Source organism: Hyaena hyaena, unplaced genomic scaffold, assembly GCF_003009895.1.
Source record: "Hyaena hyaena isolate Hyena2069 unplaced genomic scaffold, ASM300989v1 scaffold_364, whole genome shotgun sequence".
In the NCBI taxonomy this organism is placed as follows: domain Eukaryota; kingdom Metazoa; phylum Chordata; class Mammalia; order Carnivora; family Hyaenidae; genus Hyaena; species Hyaena hyaena.
This window is the reverse complement of record NW_024080996.1, coordinates 225,375-242,440: the sequence shown is the minus strand read 5'-3', so window position 1 is coordinate 242,440 and position 17,066 is coordinate 225,375. Positions and strand designations below refer to the sequence as shown.

The 17,066-nt window shown below is 50.8% G+C and overlaps 1 protein-coding gene across 4 annotated transcripts in view; it reads left to right on the top strand.

The window, feature by feature from the left end:
* Window positions 1–17,066, top strand: part of PKNOX2 (PBX/knotted 1 homeobox 2) — a 316,850-nt gene that overhangs the window by 287,109 nt on the left and 12,675 nt on the right. For all 4 annotated transcript variants that reach the window (XM_039250244.1, XM_039250245.1, XM_039250247.1 and 1 more), the window contains 3 exons: window positions 6,561–6,690; window positions 7,157–7,254; window positions 8,051–8,170. In XM_039250244.1, coding sequence (XP_039106175.1) covers window positions 6,561–6,690; window positions 7,157–7,254; window positions 8,051–8,170 — 348 coding nt within the window. The remainder of the gene's footprint in view (window positions 1–6,560; window positions 6,691–7,156; window positions 7,255–8,050; window positions 8,171–17,066) is intronic.

Sequence of the window (17,066 nt, the reverse complement as noted above, 5' to 3'; positions counted from 1 at the left end):
TTGGGGGCAAATTAATTGAGTAGCCACCTCTTGTGCTGCTCTAAGAAGAACTGGCAGACAAAGGGGAGAATGTCAACATTTATTGAGCCTCCCCCACATCTCAGGCACTGTAGGTATGAGGTGCTTTACATATATTATCTTGTTTACGCCTCACAGCAAGGCCGAAAGGAGCACATTATCTTCTCCATTTTCTTCCCCAAGGAAAGAGAAGCTCAGAGAAGTGAAGGTACTCACTCAAGGTCACACAACTAATAAGCAGCAGAGGCTGGGATGGGTGACTCCCAAATCTACGTTCTACTTGTTATAATAAGTCCCCTTGCCTTTTTTTGTGACACCTAGGAAGACCCAGGGGTCCGGGGCCCTGGAGAGGGAAAGGTGACCCCACTTAACTGGAGAGCAGGGATTTGAAGACTGGAGAGGAAGAAACTAATTGCTGGGAAGCAAGGCCTTAGATTTGCTCATAGATTGAAAGTAGGGACAAGAGAGGTGCAGAGTTACCCCAGTTCTGAGTTTCTGGGCTCGGCAGCAGGTAGAACTCTCCAGCCATGCTAAGTGTCTAAAAAAAAAGGAAGGGACTGCGTACATCCCTCCCTCGGGAAGGTGGACCCCCCCCCCCCGACCTATAGGGAGTTTGCATTTGCGAGATTAGCAGGAGGTCAAGGAGGTGGGGGTGTCACCTCAGTCAAGCCCCAAGTTCTGCCCAGTGGCCAAGCATCCCGAGGATTTGACCAGGGAGTTTTAAGGCCGGTGAAAATAAAGGGAGACAATCTCCCCTACAAGATCACCTCTGGCATGGAAAGGGGACACCCCCAGACCACAGTGACGGGCAGTGGAGTTCTAGGCGCTCCTCTGCCTCACTCTTGCCCCGGCCATTAGAGCTGCACCTTCTGCCAGTTCCTAGCCCCCAGCCCTCCAGCTCAGGGGGCCCGGAGACCATGAGGGCCGCCCTCCCCACCAGGCTAGCGAAACCTGAGCAGTTCTCCTGCCCCCTCTTCCAAGAAAGAATGTTCCTTAAGAGCAGCAGCTGCCACTTGTCCCCACAGGCCAGAAGTGCCTTTCCCTTGAGACTAAAGCCCCCAACAGGAGTGGGGCAGGAACAGGATTAGGTGGCTTGTTTACATGTGTTCGGCCTCCCTGAGTTTGGGAGCCCAGCTTTTCCCCAGCCCGGGACAGGACTCTGGGCCTGCCAGAGTGAGGGAAGGCTGCCAGGGACGGGGTGTCTGGGGACAGGGGCAGCCTCCCCACCCTCCTCCCCACCCTCTTTATACACACACACACACACACACACACACTCACACACACCATCCCAGGCCAAAGTCCCGTCAGGCCACGTGTTTATTGGGCATCTGTCATGCACCCAACACTGTGCAGGGCAGTTTGGGGGGATTCAAAGAAAGGCCCCTCCTTCCCTCGAAAGATCTACAACCAAAGCCAGGGAAGGAGGACACAGAAGGAGAACCATTGTGCTGCATGTCCAGGATATCAGGCCAACAGGAAGCGCTGAAGGAGTCAAGAGAGTGAGCCATGGGCATGCCCAGGGTGAGTCAAGACAAGCTCTCCTATGGAAATGCAGCACCCAGAACCAAGTCCCCACCCCCAGCCCAGGACACTTAGCCCACAAACCCGCCCTCCTGGGAGGCTTGGGAGGCTTGAGGGGGTGTGATCTGAGCCAGTGGATTAGCAGAGACCCCTAGTGGCCAGGGAGGTGCATGGCAGACAGCTGGGGAGGGGCAGGGTGGGGGGCAGTGCCTCCCCAGCCCCACCCCATCTGCTTGCCGCCACCCACCCACCCACACAGTAGATTTCTCTGGTTTCTCTAAAATCCTCATCTGGAAAGACCTTTGCAGTGTCATCTAGTCCATGTCCCCTGTTTTACAGGGGATCCTAGTAAGATAAACATTCTGGCTATTTCAAAATAACTTAAAAGAAAGTTTTTCTATCGTTTTTTTCCTTCACTCCTTCCTTTCTTCCTTCCAACACAGTTTATTCCAGGAATTTCTTTCTTCCTTCAATGGAAATTAACCTTCCCAGGGCAACATAAGCCCTTTCCCTATTAACAGGGGAGACCCCTGTGGCTCCAGGGACCGACCCCGCCCCTTCTGGGCTGTGGGTAGACACTGACGTCAGAGTTCACAGCCATTGCCCATTCATTGGTGCCACACACGGCCCACCCTCCCACCCTCTACTTGCAAGAGTAATCCCAGAGACTTGCACTTTTTCTTCAGCAAGGTCTTCCTTTTGAATAAATCATCTTTTTTGGCCTCAAATGAGATTTGGAGTAAAACTCACCAGTGGCCACTGTGGCACAGAAGGAGTGACCGATGGCCACAGGCAGCAAGGCTTTGCTGCTGGCCCCCGGGCGGGGATAGGAGGCGCGAGCCATCAGCCCATCTACAGCTGCTCCCCTAACCTTGCTGGGCCTGGTCCTGAGAGACTCTGTGCCTCTCTGTGTCTCAGGGATACAGCACACGAAGATTGGCAGTGGGGCAGCTTCTGGGGAGGCCTGTGGAGACCAGCTTGTGATTTTCCATCCAAGTCCTGGGTCACCAGCTCCAGGCCCTGCGACGTCCTTACAGGGAAATTCTATGGAAGTTTCCAGCTTTGGGGCCTATTTCATACTTTGAAAGCATATTAAAAAGTAGGAAACTGCACACCCCCCAGTTGGGTGGGATGGCTCACTAGAGAAGCAGGCTTCTAGCAGCACTCAGAGGCTGGAGGACACCACAGACATGTTCCTGGTGGGACAAGGCTGAGCTCTTGAACTAGATAACCAGCTCTGAGCCCCTGGCTCCCAGGCAATTTGGGCAGGGATGCGGGACTCTGGATTCAGAGGAATATCATGAAACCTGTGATATCACATGTGCTCCCCACCTCTTTTCTGGGTGCTAAGAACAGACAGCTCTGTTTGGGTACAGACAGAGCACCCACCTGGTTTGGAGTCTGATAAGCCCCAAGAGGAAGCTGTCAAGAAGATAAAAATACTGTGTGCTTAGCCAACATCTTCTCCCCAAGGGACTTCCTCTGCTCACATGGTAGCTGCCCCCTCAGAAAAGACCATAGACCTTTCTCAGAGCTTCAGAGCCTCATTGTCTCCATAGACAAAGGCTCCAGACAGGAGACCTTGGGCTTGACCTGAAATGGCTGCAGTCAGGTCACAGAGCTCATCCAAAACAGGGACACACTCCCGCTCCTGGGGCTTGGCCCGGGCCCGGGAACAACTTAGGCAAGAACAACCTGTGTGGCAAGGACCGGCCACCACAGCTAGGTCGGCAGTCCCAGATGAATCGCCGCCACTGCTAAGTAAAGAACCCAAACGGCTCTGGGGACCTTCTAGGACAGGTTTTAGATCCTGGCTGTGTCGAGCCCAGCTCCCCGGGTGAGTGGCGTTAGCCAAAGGAAGCAGAAAGTGATTTATTGGGTGCCAGATGTGCCAGCACCCTGCTTCCGTCGAGCCTGAATGTCTGATTCCAAAGCACATCTCTCTCTCTCTCTCTCTCTCTCTCTCTCTCTCTCTCTCTGAGTATTAGCGCAAGAGCCAAAGAACCCACGTGCAAGGCTCCAGGAAATCACTTTGGTTGTCCAGACCTCAGTTCCTCTCCAGACAAATAGAATAATCTCTCTCCCAATGACGCTATCATAGTGGGGAGATTAAAATGAAGTAGCATGGTGAAAGCATGCTAACATTTGATACGTTCGATGAAGAGGTAGTCTCAGACCCACTGATCTCTGGGACCAGCTGAGGGAGGTTTTTTAAAAATACAGATTGCTGAGGGTCTGATTCAATGACGCTGAGAATCTGTGTCTTTAAAAACTCTCCAGGACTCAGGCAGTGAAACAGCTCATATTGACAAATATAAGGGATGAATCTTATTCCCCCACACCTCAGGGATGCCAAGATTTTGCTCCCTCCTTTTTCTGCCCAGCTAAGATGTGGCCAGCCCTGGCCCTGCCCATGATCTCTGTCCCTGAAGCTCTACATTCCATTCCTTTGCTGATATCACTTGGCTGCCTCTCGGCATGTCCCAGCCAACGACCCCAGACTAGGAGGAGAGGTTAGGAAAGAGAAGAGTCTGATCTAATGCATAAGGCAAATTGCCTTTAGTTACCCAAACCAGGAACCTGGCATGGAGGCTAGCAAAACCACAGGGCGGAGAACCAGCCAGAGCTTGAATAGCTCACCCTTCTGCCTCTGGCAAGCAAAAATGTGTGCTGGTTGAATCCCAAGTCACACATCTTGTATTTATTTTACTGGTTTTGCTTGTGTTTTCCTAACCTTGCTGGATACTTTTTCGGGGAAAAGAAAATCTGGGACAGCTTTTTATGTTTGAAACTCCCAAATACCTTTCCCTGTGAGGAGCACCATCGCATGAATGATTCCCGACGAGAGATTGCTAAAAAGTCATTTCCATTAGTTTTAGGGTGAGAGGCATGAAGAGACCCCCTCTTCTATTAAATGTACGTTACAACTTTACTTCAGCTTCAAATAACATCAGCATGGGTTTACATCCTATGAGACTCGTTGGCTGGGGTGTTGGGAACGAGGGCAGAATCAACCTCAGGCAGACACATAGCTGCAAACAGGCTTGGAGGGCTCCTGGATGTCAGCACGGGGCCAGAGACATTTTATAACTGAGACTGATGCTCATAGAAGGACCATCATTTGCTGATTCCCAAGCCCATCGTCTTTCCTCTGGGGCCTCTGCTGCCTTTGTACTTCCGGGTTTGGTTGTCTTACCTGTTCACCTCACCTCCAGTAACTATGTACTAAACCCCTGTGATTCCAGGAGCACCTCGTAGCCCAGTTCTTGGCACAAGGTGGGTGTTCAGTATTTGTGGATGAAGGAGGGCTGTGTTCTAGTCCCATTGCTGCGAACCAGCTGGGGGTCTTGGGTGAGTCACTTGGGCTTCTAAGCCTCAGTTCCTTATTTGTGCTCAGGGAGTTGGAATATGTGGCTTTAAAGGGCTCTTCCAATTTGTAGGCTCCAAAGGTCCGACTCAGTGTTAGACTTGACTCGCTTGAGTGGGGAGGCCAAGAGTTTGGCTCAAGGAACCTGTAGACCTTCCCTGGAGGCTGAAGGTCCAAGCTTCTCCCAGTCCTAAAAACAAAAGCTAGGAAGCTAGGGGCCTTCTTTCTCCCCTGATTTAGTCTATTTTCTTGACTGTTTACCTGTGTAAATTCTTACAGCTCATGCCTGTGACTCCAGGCTTTGAGCATGAGAGTGTCAGCCCTAGATGGCCCTCAGACAGGTTACCTGGTTCAAGCCCTGTAGTCAGATGAGGAACTGTGGTCAGAGGAGCTTGGAGAGCTAGACAGGTCTCCTCCAGCATCCTTCGCTGCACCTCATTGACCACCTTTCTTGCTTTCTCCAAATAAAGCCTAGACACCCCAGCCTCTCACACACCCAAATCCTCCCTCACAAATTCTCTCTACGTCATGCCCAGCAAACAAGCACCCGGCCGCCAAGCAGGGAGGTCTTTATGCTGCTACTTGGAGGCTGCAGCCAGGCTCCCTCCCCTCGTGCATGGCAGGCGGAGTCCCTCAACATCAGGTCCAAGGCCTTCCTTGCCCAGCGCAGCTGTTACATGGCAATGACGAGGTGACTGGAGTGCCGGGGAGGGGCGGGGGGGCGGGAATGGTCTTCTTATCTGCTTTGGCTACTGCAAAAACAAACTGCAAGGATTGTTTACTGGGGGAAATGGGGACTGGCGGGTTGACAACATGGGGCAAAGGGAGACTGTTTGCAATGGGATTCTGTGTTGGCAGCCAGAGGGAGAGAAAGGAATCGATGAGATGTGCAGACGGGTGGCTGAGGTCGAGGCTCCTGTGAGATGCCCTTTGGAGGCAGGTTATAAAGAGGCTGGGGTGGCCGTCTTTTCTGATGATTTAACAAGTATCTTAGTAGCCACTGCATGCCAGACACCTGAGCTAGGTGCTCCGGTTACAAAGATAAAACATTGGAGGCCACTTGTGTGTGGAGCTTGGTATAATAAAAAATGTCATGATAGGTAGGTGAGGAAGCGAGGTTCTGGGGGAAGAGGGTGTTAGGGGAGGCATCTGGAGACAATAGAGTGTAAAAGGTGAAGAGGTGCTAGGCAGACAAAGCCTGGTTCTCAGCCCTTGCCACATGTTAGAACCACTTAGGGAATATTTAAGACGCCAAAGGCCCAGCCCCACCCCTGATCAATTAAATTATCTGGAGTTGGAAATCGGGCATCAGTATTGGAAATTCCAAAGTGAAGACCACTTTGGACCACTGGTGTGCGAGATAATTTATGTCTCGAGTTTCAAAAGAATGGAATGACTAAGTGGGTAAATATTGTTGGTTGGCTGGTTGGCTGGTTGGTTGGTTGGTTGGCTGGTTGGTTGGTTTTTAACATGAGCCTTCTTATTCACCCCTCGTAGGAGGCCATGAGAATTGCCTGTCAGATTTGGGTCCTAGGAGGAGCAGGAGGAAGGGAAGAGGGAAGGCAGGAAGGGAGAAAAGGGGAGGAGGGACTTGCGGCTGTAGCATCTAAGCATTTAGTGACATTGTCACAAACCACGCCTCCCTTACTGCCAGGACCTCCTGCAGAATTCCCCCAATTCCATGTCTGGAGTCTCCAATAACCCCCAGGGGATTGTGGTCCCAGCCTCAGCGCTCCAGCAGGGCAACATCGCCATGACAACCGTCAACTCCCAAGTGGTGTCAGGTTGGTGCAGGGGATTGTGGGGAGCACTCCTGGGGGGAGAAGAGGTCGCCCCAGCAGTTCCAGGGGCTGGGGAGGCAGGGCACTGTAGGAATTATCTCAGGAAATGGGAGGGGGTGCCCCCTGTCGAGGAAGGGCTTCCAGCTGAATTCCTTGACTAACATGCCCTGTAAGTTTCTAGACAGTTAGCACCAAGACCTGATTGTGATGGTTCGGAGCAAACTTGGGTCAAAGTCTCATGAGCCCCTCAAAAACCAAATAAAGCGATTGTCCCTTCCCCCCAAACAGTTCCCACCAGAGGCTCTGCTCTCAGGACCCTGTCCCCCTCCCACCCACCCCTGAAATAGGGGCTGAATGCTCCCGGAATAGAGGGTGTTTGCCTAGGAGAGCCAAGTGATCTGGAAGTCCTGCTTGCCCTCACTCCTACCCACCCCCACGCAGGGGACCCAAAAACTGGTTGTCTCCTCAGGTGGAGCCTTATACCAGCCGGTTACCATGGTAACCTCCCAAGGTCAGGTGGTCACCCAAGCAATCCCCCAGGGAGCCATCCAGATCCAGAACACACAGGTGAGTGTGTGCACGCCTAGGTGTGTGCACTTGTGCATGGATATGGGGGAGGGCAGCCGTAATTGTTTACTATGTGCTGGGCGCTTTACACAAGTAGCTCATCTCATCCTTATTATTCTTCCGAGAGGGATCAGTTACCCTCAGGTCCCAGATCAGAAGCCAGGTGTTTGAAAGGCTTTATCAACTCCTGGGATTTCACTACCTCTCAGGGTTACCTCAAAGGATGCTGCACCCCTATTCCTAGTCTCCACCCTCAGCCACTCTGTAGCTCAGTGGGATAGAGCGCACACACAAGTGGGGGGGAGTAAGAGGATCTGAAGTCAGGCCTGAGATGTGACATTAGCTCTGTCATCTTGGATGAGTCACCTGACCTCTCTGAGCCTCGGAGGGGGATTCACAGCTGCTGCACACAGCCCTACCAACCTGCAAGGCTGCTGTGAGTGCTAACAATGGTAATGGGTAGGAAGGTGCTTTGCAAACTGTAAAGTACCTAGAAATGCCAAGAATTAGTAGATGGTTTCTGGAAAATTTGTCTCTCCTGTACTCTCCGCACGTCCCTGCTTCCTCTGTGTCCTCTCTCATCTCCTTCCCCCCCATGCTTCTTCCTCCTTCTTCTCCTTCTTCCTGTCTCCCATTCTCTGGTGCAGGGTGACAAGAAAGGTGACCTCCCCAGGGCCCTAAGAATGAGTTGGGAAAGGGGGTTGGCAGCGAGAGCCTGCCGTCACTATGGCAACAGGTCCCTAGCTGCTGGCCCGCCAGCCTGCTGATGCTGATTTTTTCTCCACGTGCCCTGAAGGTTAACCTTGACCTCACCTCCCTCCTGGACAATGAGGATAAGAAGTCCAAGAACAAACGAGGAGTCTTGCCCAAGCATGCCACCAATATAATGCGTTCTTGGCTCTTCCAACATCTCATGGTGAGTGTGTGTATATTGGGGGTGTGGAGTTGCAACGTGGGGAATGAATAACCACACCCCTCCCTGGGTTCCAGACTCTGCTGTCATCCCCAGATCTGCAGAGGGTGTGGCCCCAGAGAGAGGCTCTCTGATAGAGATCTCATCTTCTAGAGAACTGGTCAGATGGGAGGATTTAGTCGGGCCTAAAGCGGGGATTCTCTCTCTCCTGCTTGCTACTGCCATGAAAAAGTGTGGCATCAAATGAGGGAATGGGGATAGACATGTTCTAAAGAGAACCAAGGACCAGGCAAGTGTCTCATGAAGGGCATGATTCCATGGGGCCGGGGCTGTGGCTGCTGCAGTCAGCCCCGCACGCCCCTGCCCTTCTCCCAGGGAAGAAAATGGTTGAGTCTCAGCCAGGGCTTTTCTGTTTCCTGGAGTCCTCACTGCTGGGGCGGCAGTGGATGTGTGTCCCTTTTTCTGGTCCCTCTGATCAGAGCAGTGAGGCACAGCACTGTGGAGCAGTGGCTGTGACCTTCGAATCTGGAGGGAGCAGCCAGGGGGAAATCTCCTTCCTTATGTAACAACTGCCTTCATCAGCCTCTATGGCTACTTCCATAAAATGGCAACAAAGCCTGGGTTTCAATGTCATGTGTATGGAGACCCTGCTGTGTATAGAGAGCTTGCTGTATGCACTAAAGTAATGGCGGGTGTGTGCCGTGTGCAGTGTTCATTGCAGCAGAAAGGACTTCAGTTGTATGTCAGGAGTGAATTCGAAACTATAGTCCCCTAACATCCTTCAAGAGTTGTAGCAATAGATGAAGGCCAATGGCCATGCCTGGGCTGCCTGTGTAGGATGCGCTGTATGCATGTGTGTGTGTGTGTGTGTGTGTGTGCGTGTGTGCGTGTGTGCGTGTGTGCACCAGGGTGGGGAGGTAGATTCTGGAAGCACTAGTAGACTTCCAGGAGTCTGTGAGGTCTTGGCCTGGCTGTACAAAGATAGACAGAGGCAAACAAATACCAAAGACTGTCTTGGCCTGTGAAGTGTGGGAAAGTCTTTCTTCAGAGAGGAGAGGAATCAAAGGGATCATGGGAATTAGTCAGTCGATCAATCAGCAACCCTTTATTTGAAATGGGAGTGCCTTTGAGCACCTGGGTGGCTCAATTGGTTAATGGCTCAGGTCACATCTCATGGTTTGTGCGTTCAAGTTCCTTGTCAGGCTCTGTGCTGACAGCTCAGAGCCTGGAGCCTGCTTTGGATTCTGTATCTCCCTCCCTCTCTCTCTCTCTCTCTCTCTCTGCCCTTCCCCCACTCATGCTCTGTCTCTCAAAAACTGAATAAACATTTAAAAAAATTTTTTTGAAAAAAAATTTTTTGAAATGAGCTCCAGAAGCCATGAAGCCCGAGCCTGAGCCATCATTCCCAGGTATGGGCACCTTAGGGACCCTGCCCCGGAAGTGCTGGGCCCACAGGCCTACTGACCAGGAAGAATTGCTTGATGGTGACAGATGTGGGGCTGGATCTATGCCTCTCCCCACACATGGCCACCTCCCGGCTCTAGGGTCTTGAGACCACCCCAGTGCTTTGCTGAGGAAGCAAAATTTGAAAGCACCACCTAGGGAACAACCAGGAACCCCATTTGGAGAGAGGGGACTGGAAAGATGCGGGTCAAGATGAGGGGAGGAGGCTGGAGAGACTCCGGGAGCTTTCGTGATGAGGTCAGGGAGCCAGGGCCAGGTTTGGAGGCCCCCCCGGGGTCTCCCGGGAGCAGCTCTGACTCAGGAGCCAAGGACGGTGGTGGGGACACCCAGGCCTCCTGCCCGTCCTGGTTTTCCATACCCTCAGAGACCCGCCGTGGCCCTGCTACAACTCCCAGCCCCACCCGTGGGAAGAGGGGCTCCCTGGGGAAGGATCCGTTTCTGTGCCCTGGCCCTCTCCCGTCCCCAGCCCGCCCCGGGTGTGGAGCTGGCCCCACGCACTGCGGCCCAGTGATGTGTAACTATAGACTATGGGTGTGGTTGAGGCTCGTGGGCATTTGAGGGAGCTAAACCTGAGCTCAGATCTAGACGCTACCTCTTCCTCTGTAACCTAGACACACTCACCTTTTGTGAAGATGACGACGAAGCAAGGGAGGAATTGCCAGGATCCTGGCACGCTGAGGGGCCTCGTACACATTAGTTCCCTCTCCTTCCTTCCCTGCCTCCGCCACCCCATGCGTTTTTGAAGACTGATGTGAGCACACCAACAAAATCATCACTGAGGGGGAGAAAAGGCAAGCGTGGAGGGGGGGGCAGCAGGACCAATTCCCCTGCCCATGAACCCGAGCGCGCAGGCCGGCGCCTGCCCTGACCCCCACGGGCTCCTGCCTCAGCTACCTGCCACTCCCCATTTGCAACTCACCCCTGACTTAAGTCTTGAGACTACAGCGTCACCCTATCAGTCGCTCCTGGCTGTGTCTCCCCTCTGACCTTGGGCTTCAGTTCGCATCCTGCCCTCTTCCCCCTTTGCTGAATCCCTCTCTATAGCTTAGAGTCGTTTCTTTCCTTTCCATGGCCACTTCCAGCCAGACTAGGGATAGCAGGGGAAGGTAGAGGTGAAGAGAGGGGGGTAGTCACTGAGCACAAAGCAGAGGGGGAGGCAAGACCCTGACCGGCTCTACAAAAGGGACTGGGAACCATTGAGAGGGCTTGCTGAAAAGCATGAGTAAGACTTTCTGCCCCACACCCTCCCTCCCTGGACCCTCTCCAGCTCCAAGTGCACTCAGTGAGGATACTATTAATAAAGCACTTAACATTGGCATAGTCCTCCCTCGGTTCATGCCTTCCTCACAGCGGCCATCAGGAAAGGACAAGGGAGTAACCTCTAGGCCTTTAAAAAAGTCACAGCTTAGAACCTCTGGACCAGAGAAGGAAGGGATGGGGAGAAGTCCAGGCTCAAGGGACATGGCACGGCACAGCTGTCCCCTGCAGGCCCAGGCTGGGCCATGGGTCAGCCTGGCTACCCAGACACAGGTGGGCGCCCACGTCCCCAAATCCCGGCTCAGGAGAGCCTATAAAGACTGGGTGGGAGAGGGGGCGGGGCATGGTGGAAAGAAGACAAGCTTTGAAGACAGACACACAGGGGCATGAATTGAGGCCCCTCCCCCAAGCTGTGCAATCTCTCGGAGTCTGTTTCTTTGAAAAAAGAGAATACCCATTTCTCATGCTTATAAAAATTAAATGAGATAATATGTATAAAAAGCCAAGCCTGGTACATAGTCACATTTAAGAAATGTGAGTCCTCTTTGAACTTTCCAGAACAATGAACTAAGAGCACATTTTTGAGACTCAGGCCCACAATTTGTACACATTAGAGGTGGGCAGCTGATCTGTTGGTCTGAACTTTAACACCTACCTATTTTACCATCTTTTGACCCTACAAATATACTGAAGAATACTGTCATTTGCCTGTTCTGTGTATATATGTGTATGTGTCAGATCTGCATGTCTCCTATCTCTGACTCAATGGTAAATTACTCCAAAATGAAATTATATGTCATATCTCTCCTGATTCCTAAAGTGTGTATGTTTATAGGATGTTATAGGTATTGCTACCAAGACAGGGTAAATAAGTTGGGGAAAATCTGGGTTAAACAAAGTTTAGCTCAGTTCTTGATTCTTAGTGAATGTGCAAGAGGGGGCATGATTGGGAGATTTCCCCAAACATATTTGATCACTCCAAGGTCCCCTTTGTTTTCATTGTCACTTTGAGGAACAACTCTGAGACTTTAGCTCTTGGGAAATATGACTCTGTGCTAATGCCCTATGGGCATAGAGTGGCTGTTCAGTTTTAGGATAGAAAGGGTAGAAAAAAGTATGAAAAAAGACAGACCTCAATATATAGTAGATGTTCTCCTATCCAGTACAGTGAGGACAACGCATTTGTTGATGGGTTAATCGGAAAAGTTGGCCAAAGAAAGGAATGCCATTAAAAGGATACATTTCAGGGGCTCCTGGGTGGTTCAGTCAGTTGAGCATCCAACTTCGGCTCAGGGCATGATCTCGCCATTCGTAAGTTCAAGCCCCACATTGGACTGTCTGCTGTCAGTGCAGAGCCCACTTGGGATCCTCTGTCCCTCTCTCTCTCTGCCCTTCCCCCGCTCACACTGTCTCCGTCAAAAATACAAATAAAAAATATTAAAAAAACAAATAAGAACTAAAAGATAGATTTTATTTTAATTTAGAAGATAAGCACATATATTGTTTTGCAAATGTCCTGATAGAAGGGTAAGAGCTTTTTCTGATTAAAGGCTGTCCTTTTACCTGGCCAGACTTCTCCTATGAGAGAACATCTAGAAATTCCATCCTTATTTTTTTTTATATTTTATTTATTTCTGAGACAGAGAGACAGAGCGCGAGAGCGCGAGAGCACGAGAGCGCGAGCGTGAGCAAGCAGAGGAGGGTCAGAGAGAGAGGGAGACACAGAATCTGAAACAGGCTCCAGGCTCTGAGCTGTCAGCACAGAGCCCGATACGGGGCTCGAGCCCACAAACTGTGAGATCATGACCTGAGCCGAAGTCAGATGCTTAACTGACTGAGTCACCCAGGCACCCCCCATCCTTATTTAACATGGAATAAGAACTTTGATGTCTGGGAAGTAATCTGGCTGCGGGATCTTTCTAGGTATTGTAGCTTCTTGCATTTGTCTCACCGATTGTAACTATGCAACATTTTTAAGGAAATTGGAGTCTCGAGTCATTCTGAAGCATTCCACTTAGTTTTCTTAGCAAGAATAACCTTCTTTTTGCACGTCTATGCTATTGCTTTACAGAACAGTTAGTCAAATCGTGTAATTTCACCAGCATGTATAGCCGGAGTAAACCAGTCTGGATACAAACACTGCCTGACTTCCTGAGAAATAGATACTAGTGTCTAATGAACATTCTACACATTAGCCTGTCCATCTGGAGCATCCAGGACAGGGTGGACATTAGTTCTGATGAGTTGCAGAAGAGATGGAGACATGATAAATCCACAGTCTCGATTAGTAGAGATCATTTATTAAAACTTCTGTCGTAAATACTAGTTTCTCCTTTCCCCTTCTTTTTTTCTTAATGTTTCATTATTTATTTTTGGGAGAGAGAGAGACAGACAGAGTGTGAGCAGGGAAGGGGCAGACAGAGGGAGACACAGAATTGGAAGCAGGCTCCAGGCTCTGAGCTGTCAGCACAGAGCCCGACGTGGGGCTTGAACTCCCAAACCATGAGATCATGGCCTGAGCTGAAGCCGGATGCTTAACCGGCACCCCTCTCCTGTCACCTTCTTTCCCTCAGGGAGAAGTTCATATTCTTTGGTTCCTTTTGTCCTGTGTATGTCATTGCCACTGTTTGTGTGGCATTAGCAGCTACAGAAATAGATTCAGATGACAGAATGCTCCTGAGATGGGCCTTCACCCCAGAGCCTTTTTGCCATCAGGCTGCAGTGAGATTGGGAAGGTTTCATCCATTAGCTGCTTGCCACTGGGCTCCCTGAAGAATCCCGTGATGTTTTCTTGCTATTGCATTTGGCTGAAACAAGCCATCACTCCGTAGCAAACCCAGGCTGGGGGAGAAACCCCAGCAGAGGGTCCTCTCCACGGAAGAAGGAGAGAGAGGCTCAGCTCTTCTTGCCCAGCTTTTGCCTGCACCCCCTCTGCTCAGAACCCTAGCACCCCGGGCCCTGACAGGTCATTCTCATTTCCACCCGAAGTATGACTGTTGTCTGTACTGCTGCCACCGAAGCACTTTATAGAATATTCCCTGCATGTGGGGAGATCGCTGAAAGGAAACCAAGCCCCAGGAAGGAGCCATTCCTTCATTAGCCACTGCAGGGGAGGGGGAGGGGCAGATCCACCCACAGCATCTTCAGGGATCATCTCATTTAATCCACCCAACCATCTTAGGAGCCAGGGACACTCCTAGTACCGTCATTTTACCAGTAACAAAACTGGACTCAAAGAGGGGAATCCATTATCCACTATGTCGCAGGATTTGAACCCGGGTCTGTGGTGCATCGCAGCTCTAATACCCCACCCACCAGGCTACACTGCCTCTGCGTTGGCCCAAGAAACCACAGCATGCCTGGGCTCCCATGCAAAGTCTAGGTGAGGCCACGGAAGCCATGAGCAGAGGCTGTCAGTGGGGACACCGAGCTCTGTCGTGGGCAGAGGTGGTGGGGGGAGCACGCAGGAGTTGTATATGCCAGCCCTAGTTCCCAGGCACAGCGAGGCCACCTCACCCCTCCCTTCGTTTCCTCTCCCTTCTTCATCCATCACACTCGCAGCGCCGGTGTGACGACCGGCCAGGGTCACAGTTGTGCGCTGCTTGCTGCCGCCCCACGCGACCCTGTGTCCCAGGTGGCTGCCTTTCCACCCGGCCACGCGCAGCTGGAGGGCCTCACTCCAGGGCCCTGTCTGAACGCTGCCAATGTCACAAAAGCTGAGAGCATGAAACACACCCGCAGACTTCTCTTTGTGTGTGTGTTTTTTTTATTGAACCGTAATTCACGTACCATACCATTCACCCTTTTTAACTAAATTCAGAGATTCTTTGGATATCTAGACTGGTGCAATCATCACCACTACCAAACTCCAGAACATTTTCATCACTGAAACAAACTCTGTACCCATCGGCTGCTGCACCCCGGTCCCTAAAAACCATTAATCCATTTTCAGTGTCTGAGGGTTGGCCTGTTTCAGATATTTCACATGAATGGAGTCATAAAACGTGTGGTCTTCTGGGACTGGCCTCTCTCACTCAGCAGAATGTTTCCAAGTTTCATCCGTGTTGTAATACGCATCAATGCCTCCTTCTGTTTTACAGCAGAGACAGAACGATATCCCATTGTATGAATAGACCACATTGTGTTTATCCACTCATCAGTTGGTAGGCATTTGGGTTGTTTCCACTTTCGGGCTTCCAAATAGCGCTGCTATGAACACTCCTGTCCTCTCCATGATCCAAGCTCGTTATCTTAGCGAGTCTTTGTCAGATTCCCAGCTATTCTCACCCGCAGCACCGGAAGCTCCCGTGCGGGGCTCGTCCCCACTGGGCGAGACAGGTTGCTGCATCCACGGGTACACCGTGTGCCCTGCACATGGGCTCCTGGCCAAGGAGGGCGTGTGGACGTGAAGCCCAGCTGGTAGCCTCCGTGCATGCGTGTTATCTTCAGTTACTCAACAAACATTCTAGTGCGCCCTGCCACCCTCCCTGTGCCTACCACTGTATTAAGCCCCAAGGAGTCATACATCTATCCCTGTCAGAGACCGGCTCACAGGATCTGTCTACAGCTGACTTAGACAAACGATGACGTCTCTTACAGACAGGAAGAGTATATGGTCTATGGGACAGGCATGGTTCTGGATGTGAATGTCACACCCCTTCTGCCTAACCAGGGGTACATGGGGCAAGTCACTTGACCCCATCAGGCCTCAGTCTCCTCTGCTCTAAAATGGGAATGACAATATCCAGCTCACAGTATCATACGGAGGGTAGAATAAGATGATAGATATGAAAGTACTTTGTCCTGATACAGACCCAGCTACTGTTGCAAAGGCCTCCCATCTCACTCTGGGAGTCCCCATAATCTGCCCTGTCTCAGAAAAAGCTAAGAGAAATCTTCACACTTCTAGGGAATCTGTGGGGAAAAGGAAGAAAACTTGAAAAGCAAAAAAAAAAAAAAAAAAAGCTGAGAGAGATTTGACCATTTTTGTTCCAGAAAATCTTGTTTGCTACTTTTTTCCTTTAACTGTGGCACCCTATCTGAAATTCCACTCATTGAGAGATCCACTTAAAGGTATCCAATCCCTGTCAAAAACAGATGCCTGTGTAGAGACTGGGATGCCATCATCCCTTCACAGCTTAGTATGAATTAGTTCCAAAGCGTACTGTTTTACTCCCACTCAGCTAAGATCAGTTTCATGGGAGGAGTACCTATGCTTGTTAGTGGTAGCAAAGGAAGATTAGGATTTTTTTTTTAACACAGCATTTAGAGGAGGCAAACCAGGCTGGGGTGCTGGGAGAAAGGTTTCTAGCAATTGTTCTTAACAATTGTTCTTTGAGGTCCCTGACCTTTCGAGAATCTGATGAAAGTTTTATCTACATCATCATGAATCTAGTTTCAGTAGATTTGACCCCAAAATCCCAGTGGCCAGAGGCTTCAGATTTGGAAGGCTGACCACAGGGTCACGTGAGGGTCCTGAGGCTGGTGAGAAGAGGTGCTCAGAAGTGCCAGCAGGGAAAGGAAGGAGGTCCAAGTCTGTGCTTACCCATTTCAGAATTTACTCCACTCTGGTCTGCCTCCTGAAACTAGAGAGAGATCTCTTGTTTGTCCCTGAATTCTGTGGGCTCCTGCAAGGAGCCCACAGATCTTTAACTAAATCGGCCTTGGGGTTAGCCTGGAAAGCTAGCTGTTAAAACAAAATATCTTCGTTCTATGGGGAAATGTAATCGAAGTTCTAAGGATCGTATCTATCCACTAACACCCAAGTTTCCAGTATGAGACATGATTTCAGCACTCAAGGGACTGATAATTTAACTGGGGGAATAAAGTACACCCACAAACCATGAGTGGTCAGCCCATGATATAATCATGTGGGAGCACACACACACACACACACACACACACACTCCAGGGGTCCGAGAATGGAGGGCTCGGTTTGACCATCTGTGTTGGTCAGACTCATCCAGGTTAGTGTGTCCAGTACTGAGGGTCACATTTCAAAATATACTTTGTCAGGTTCTATCCAGAGAAGAGGAGCCAGGATGCGGAAATGTCTGTTCAAATGACTCTTAACGGGAAACATGTCATATGATGATTGGTTAAGGGGACTGGGGATGTTTGGTCTGTAGAAAAGATTTGTTCCTTCAGGGCCAGCATTGTATAGTATAAGGAACAAGGG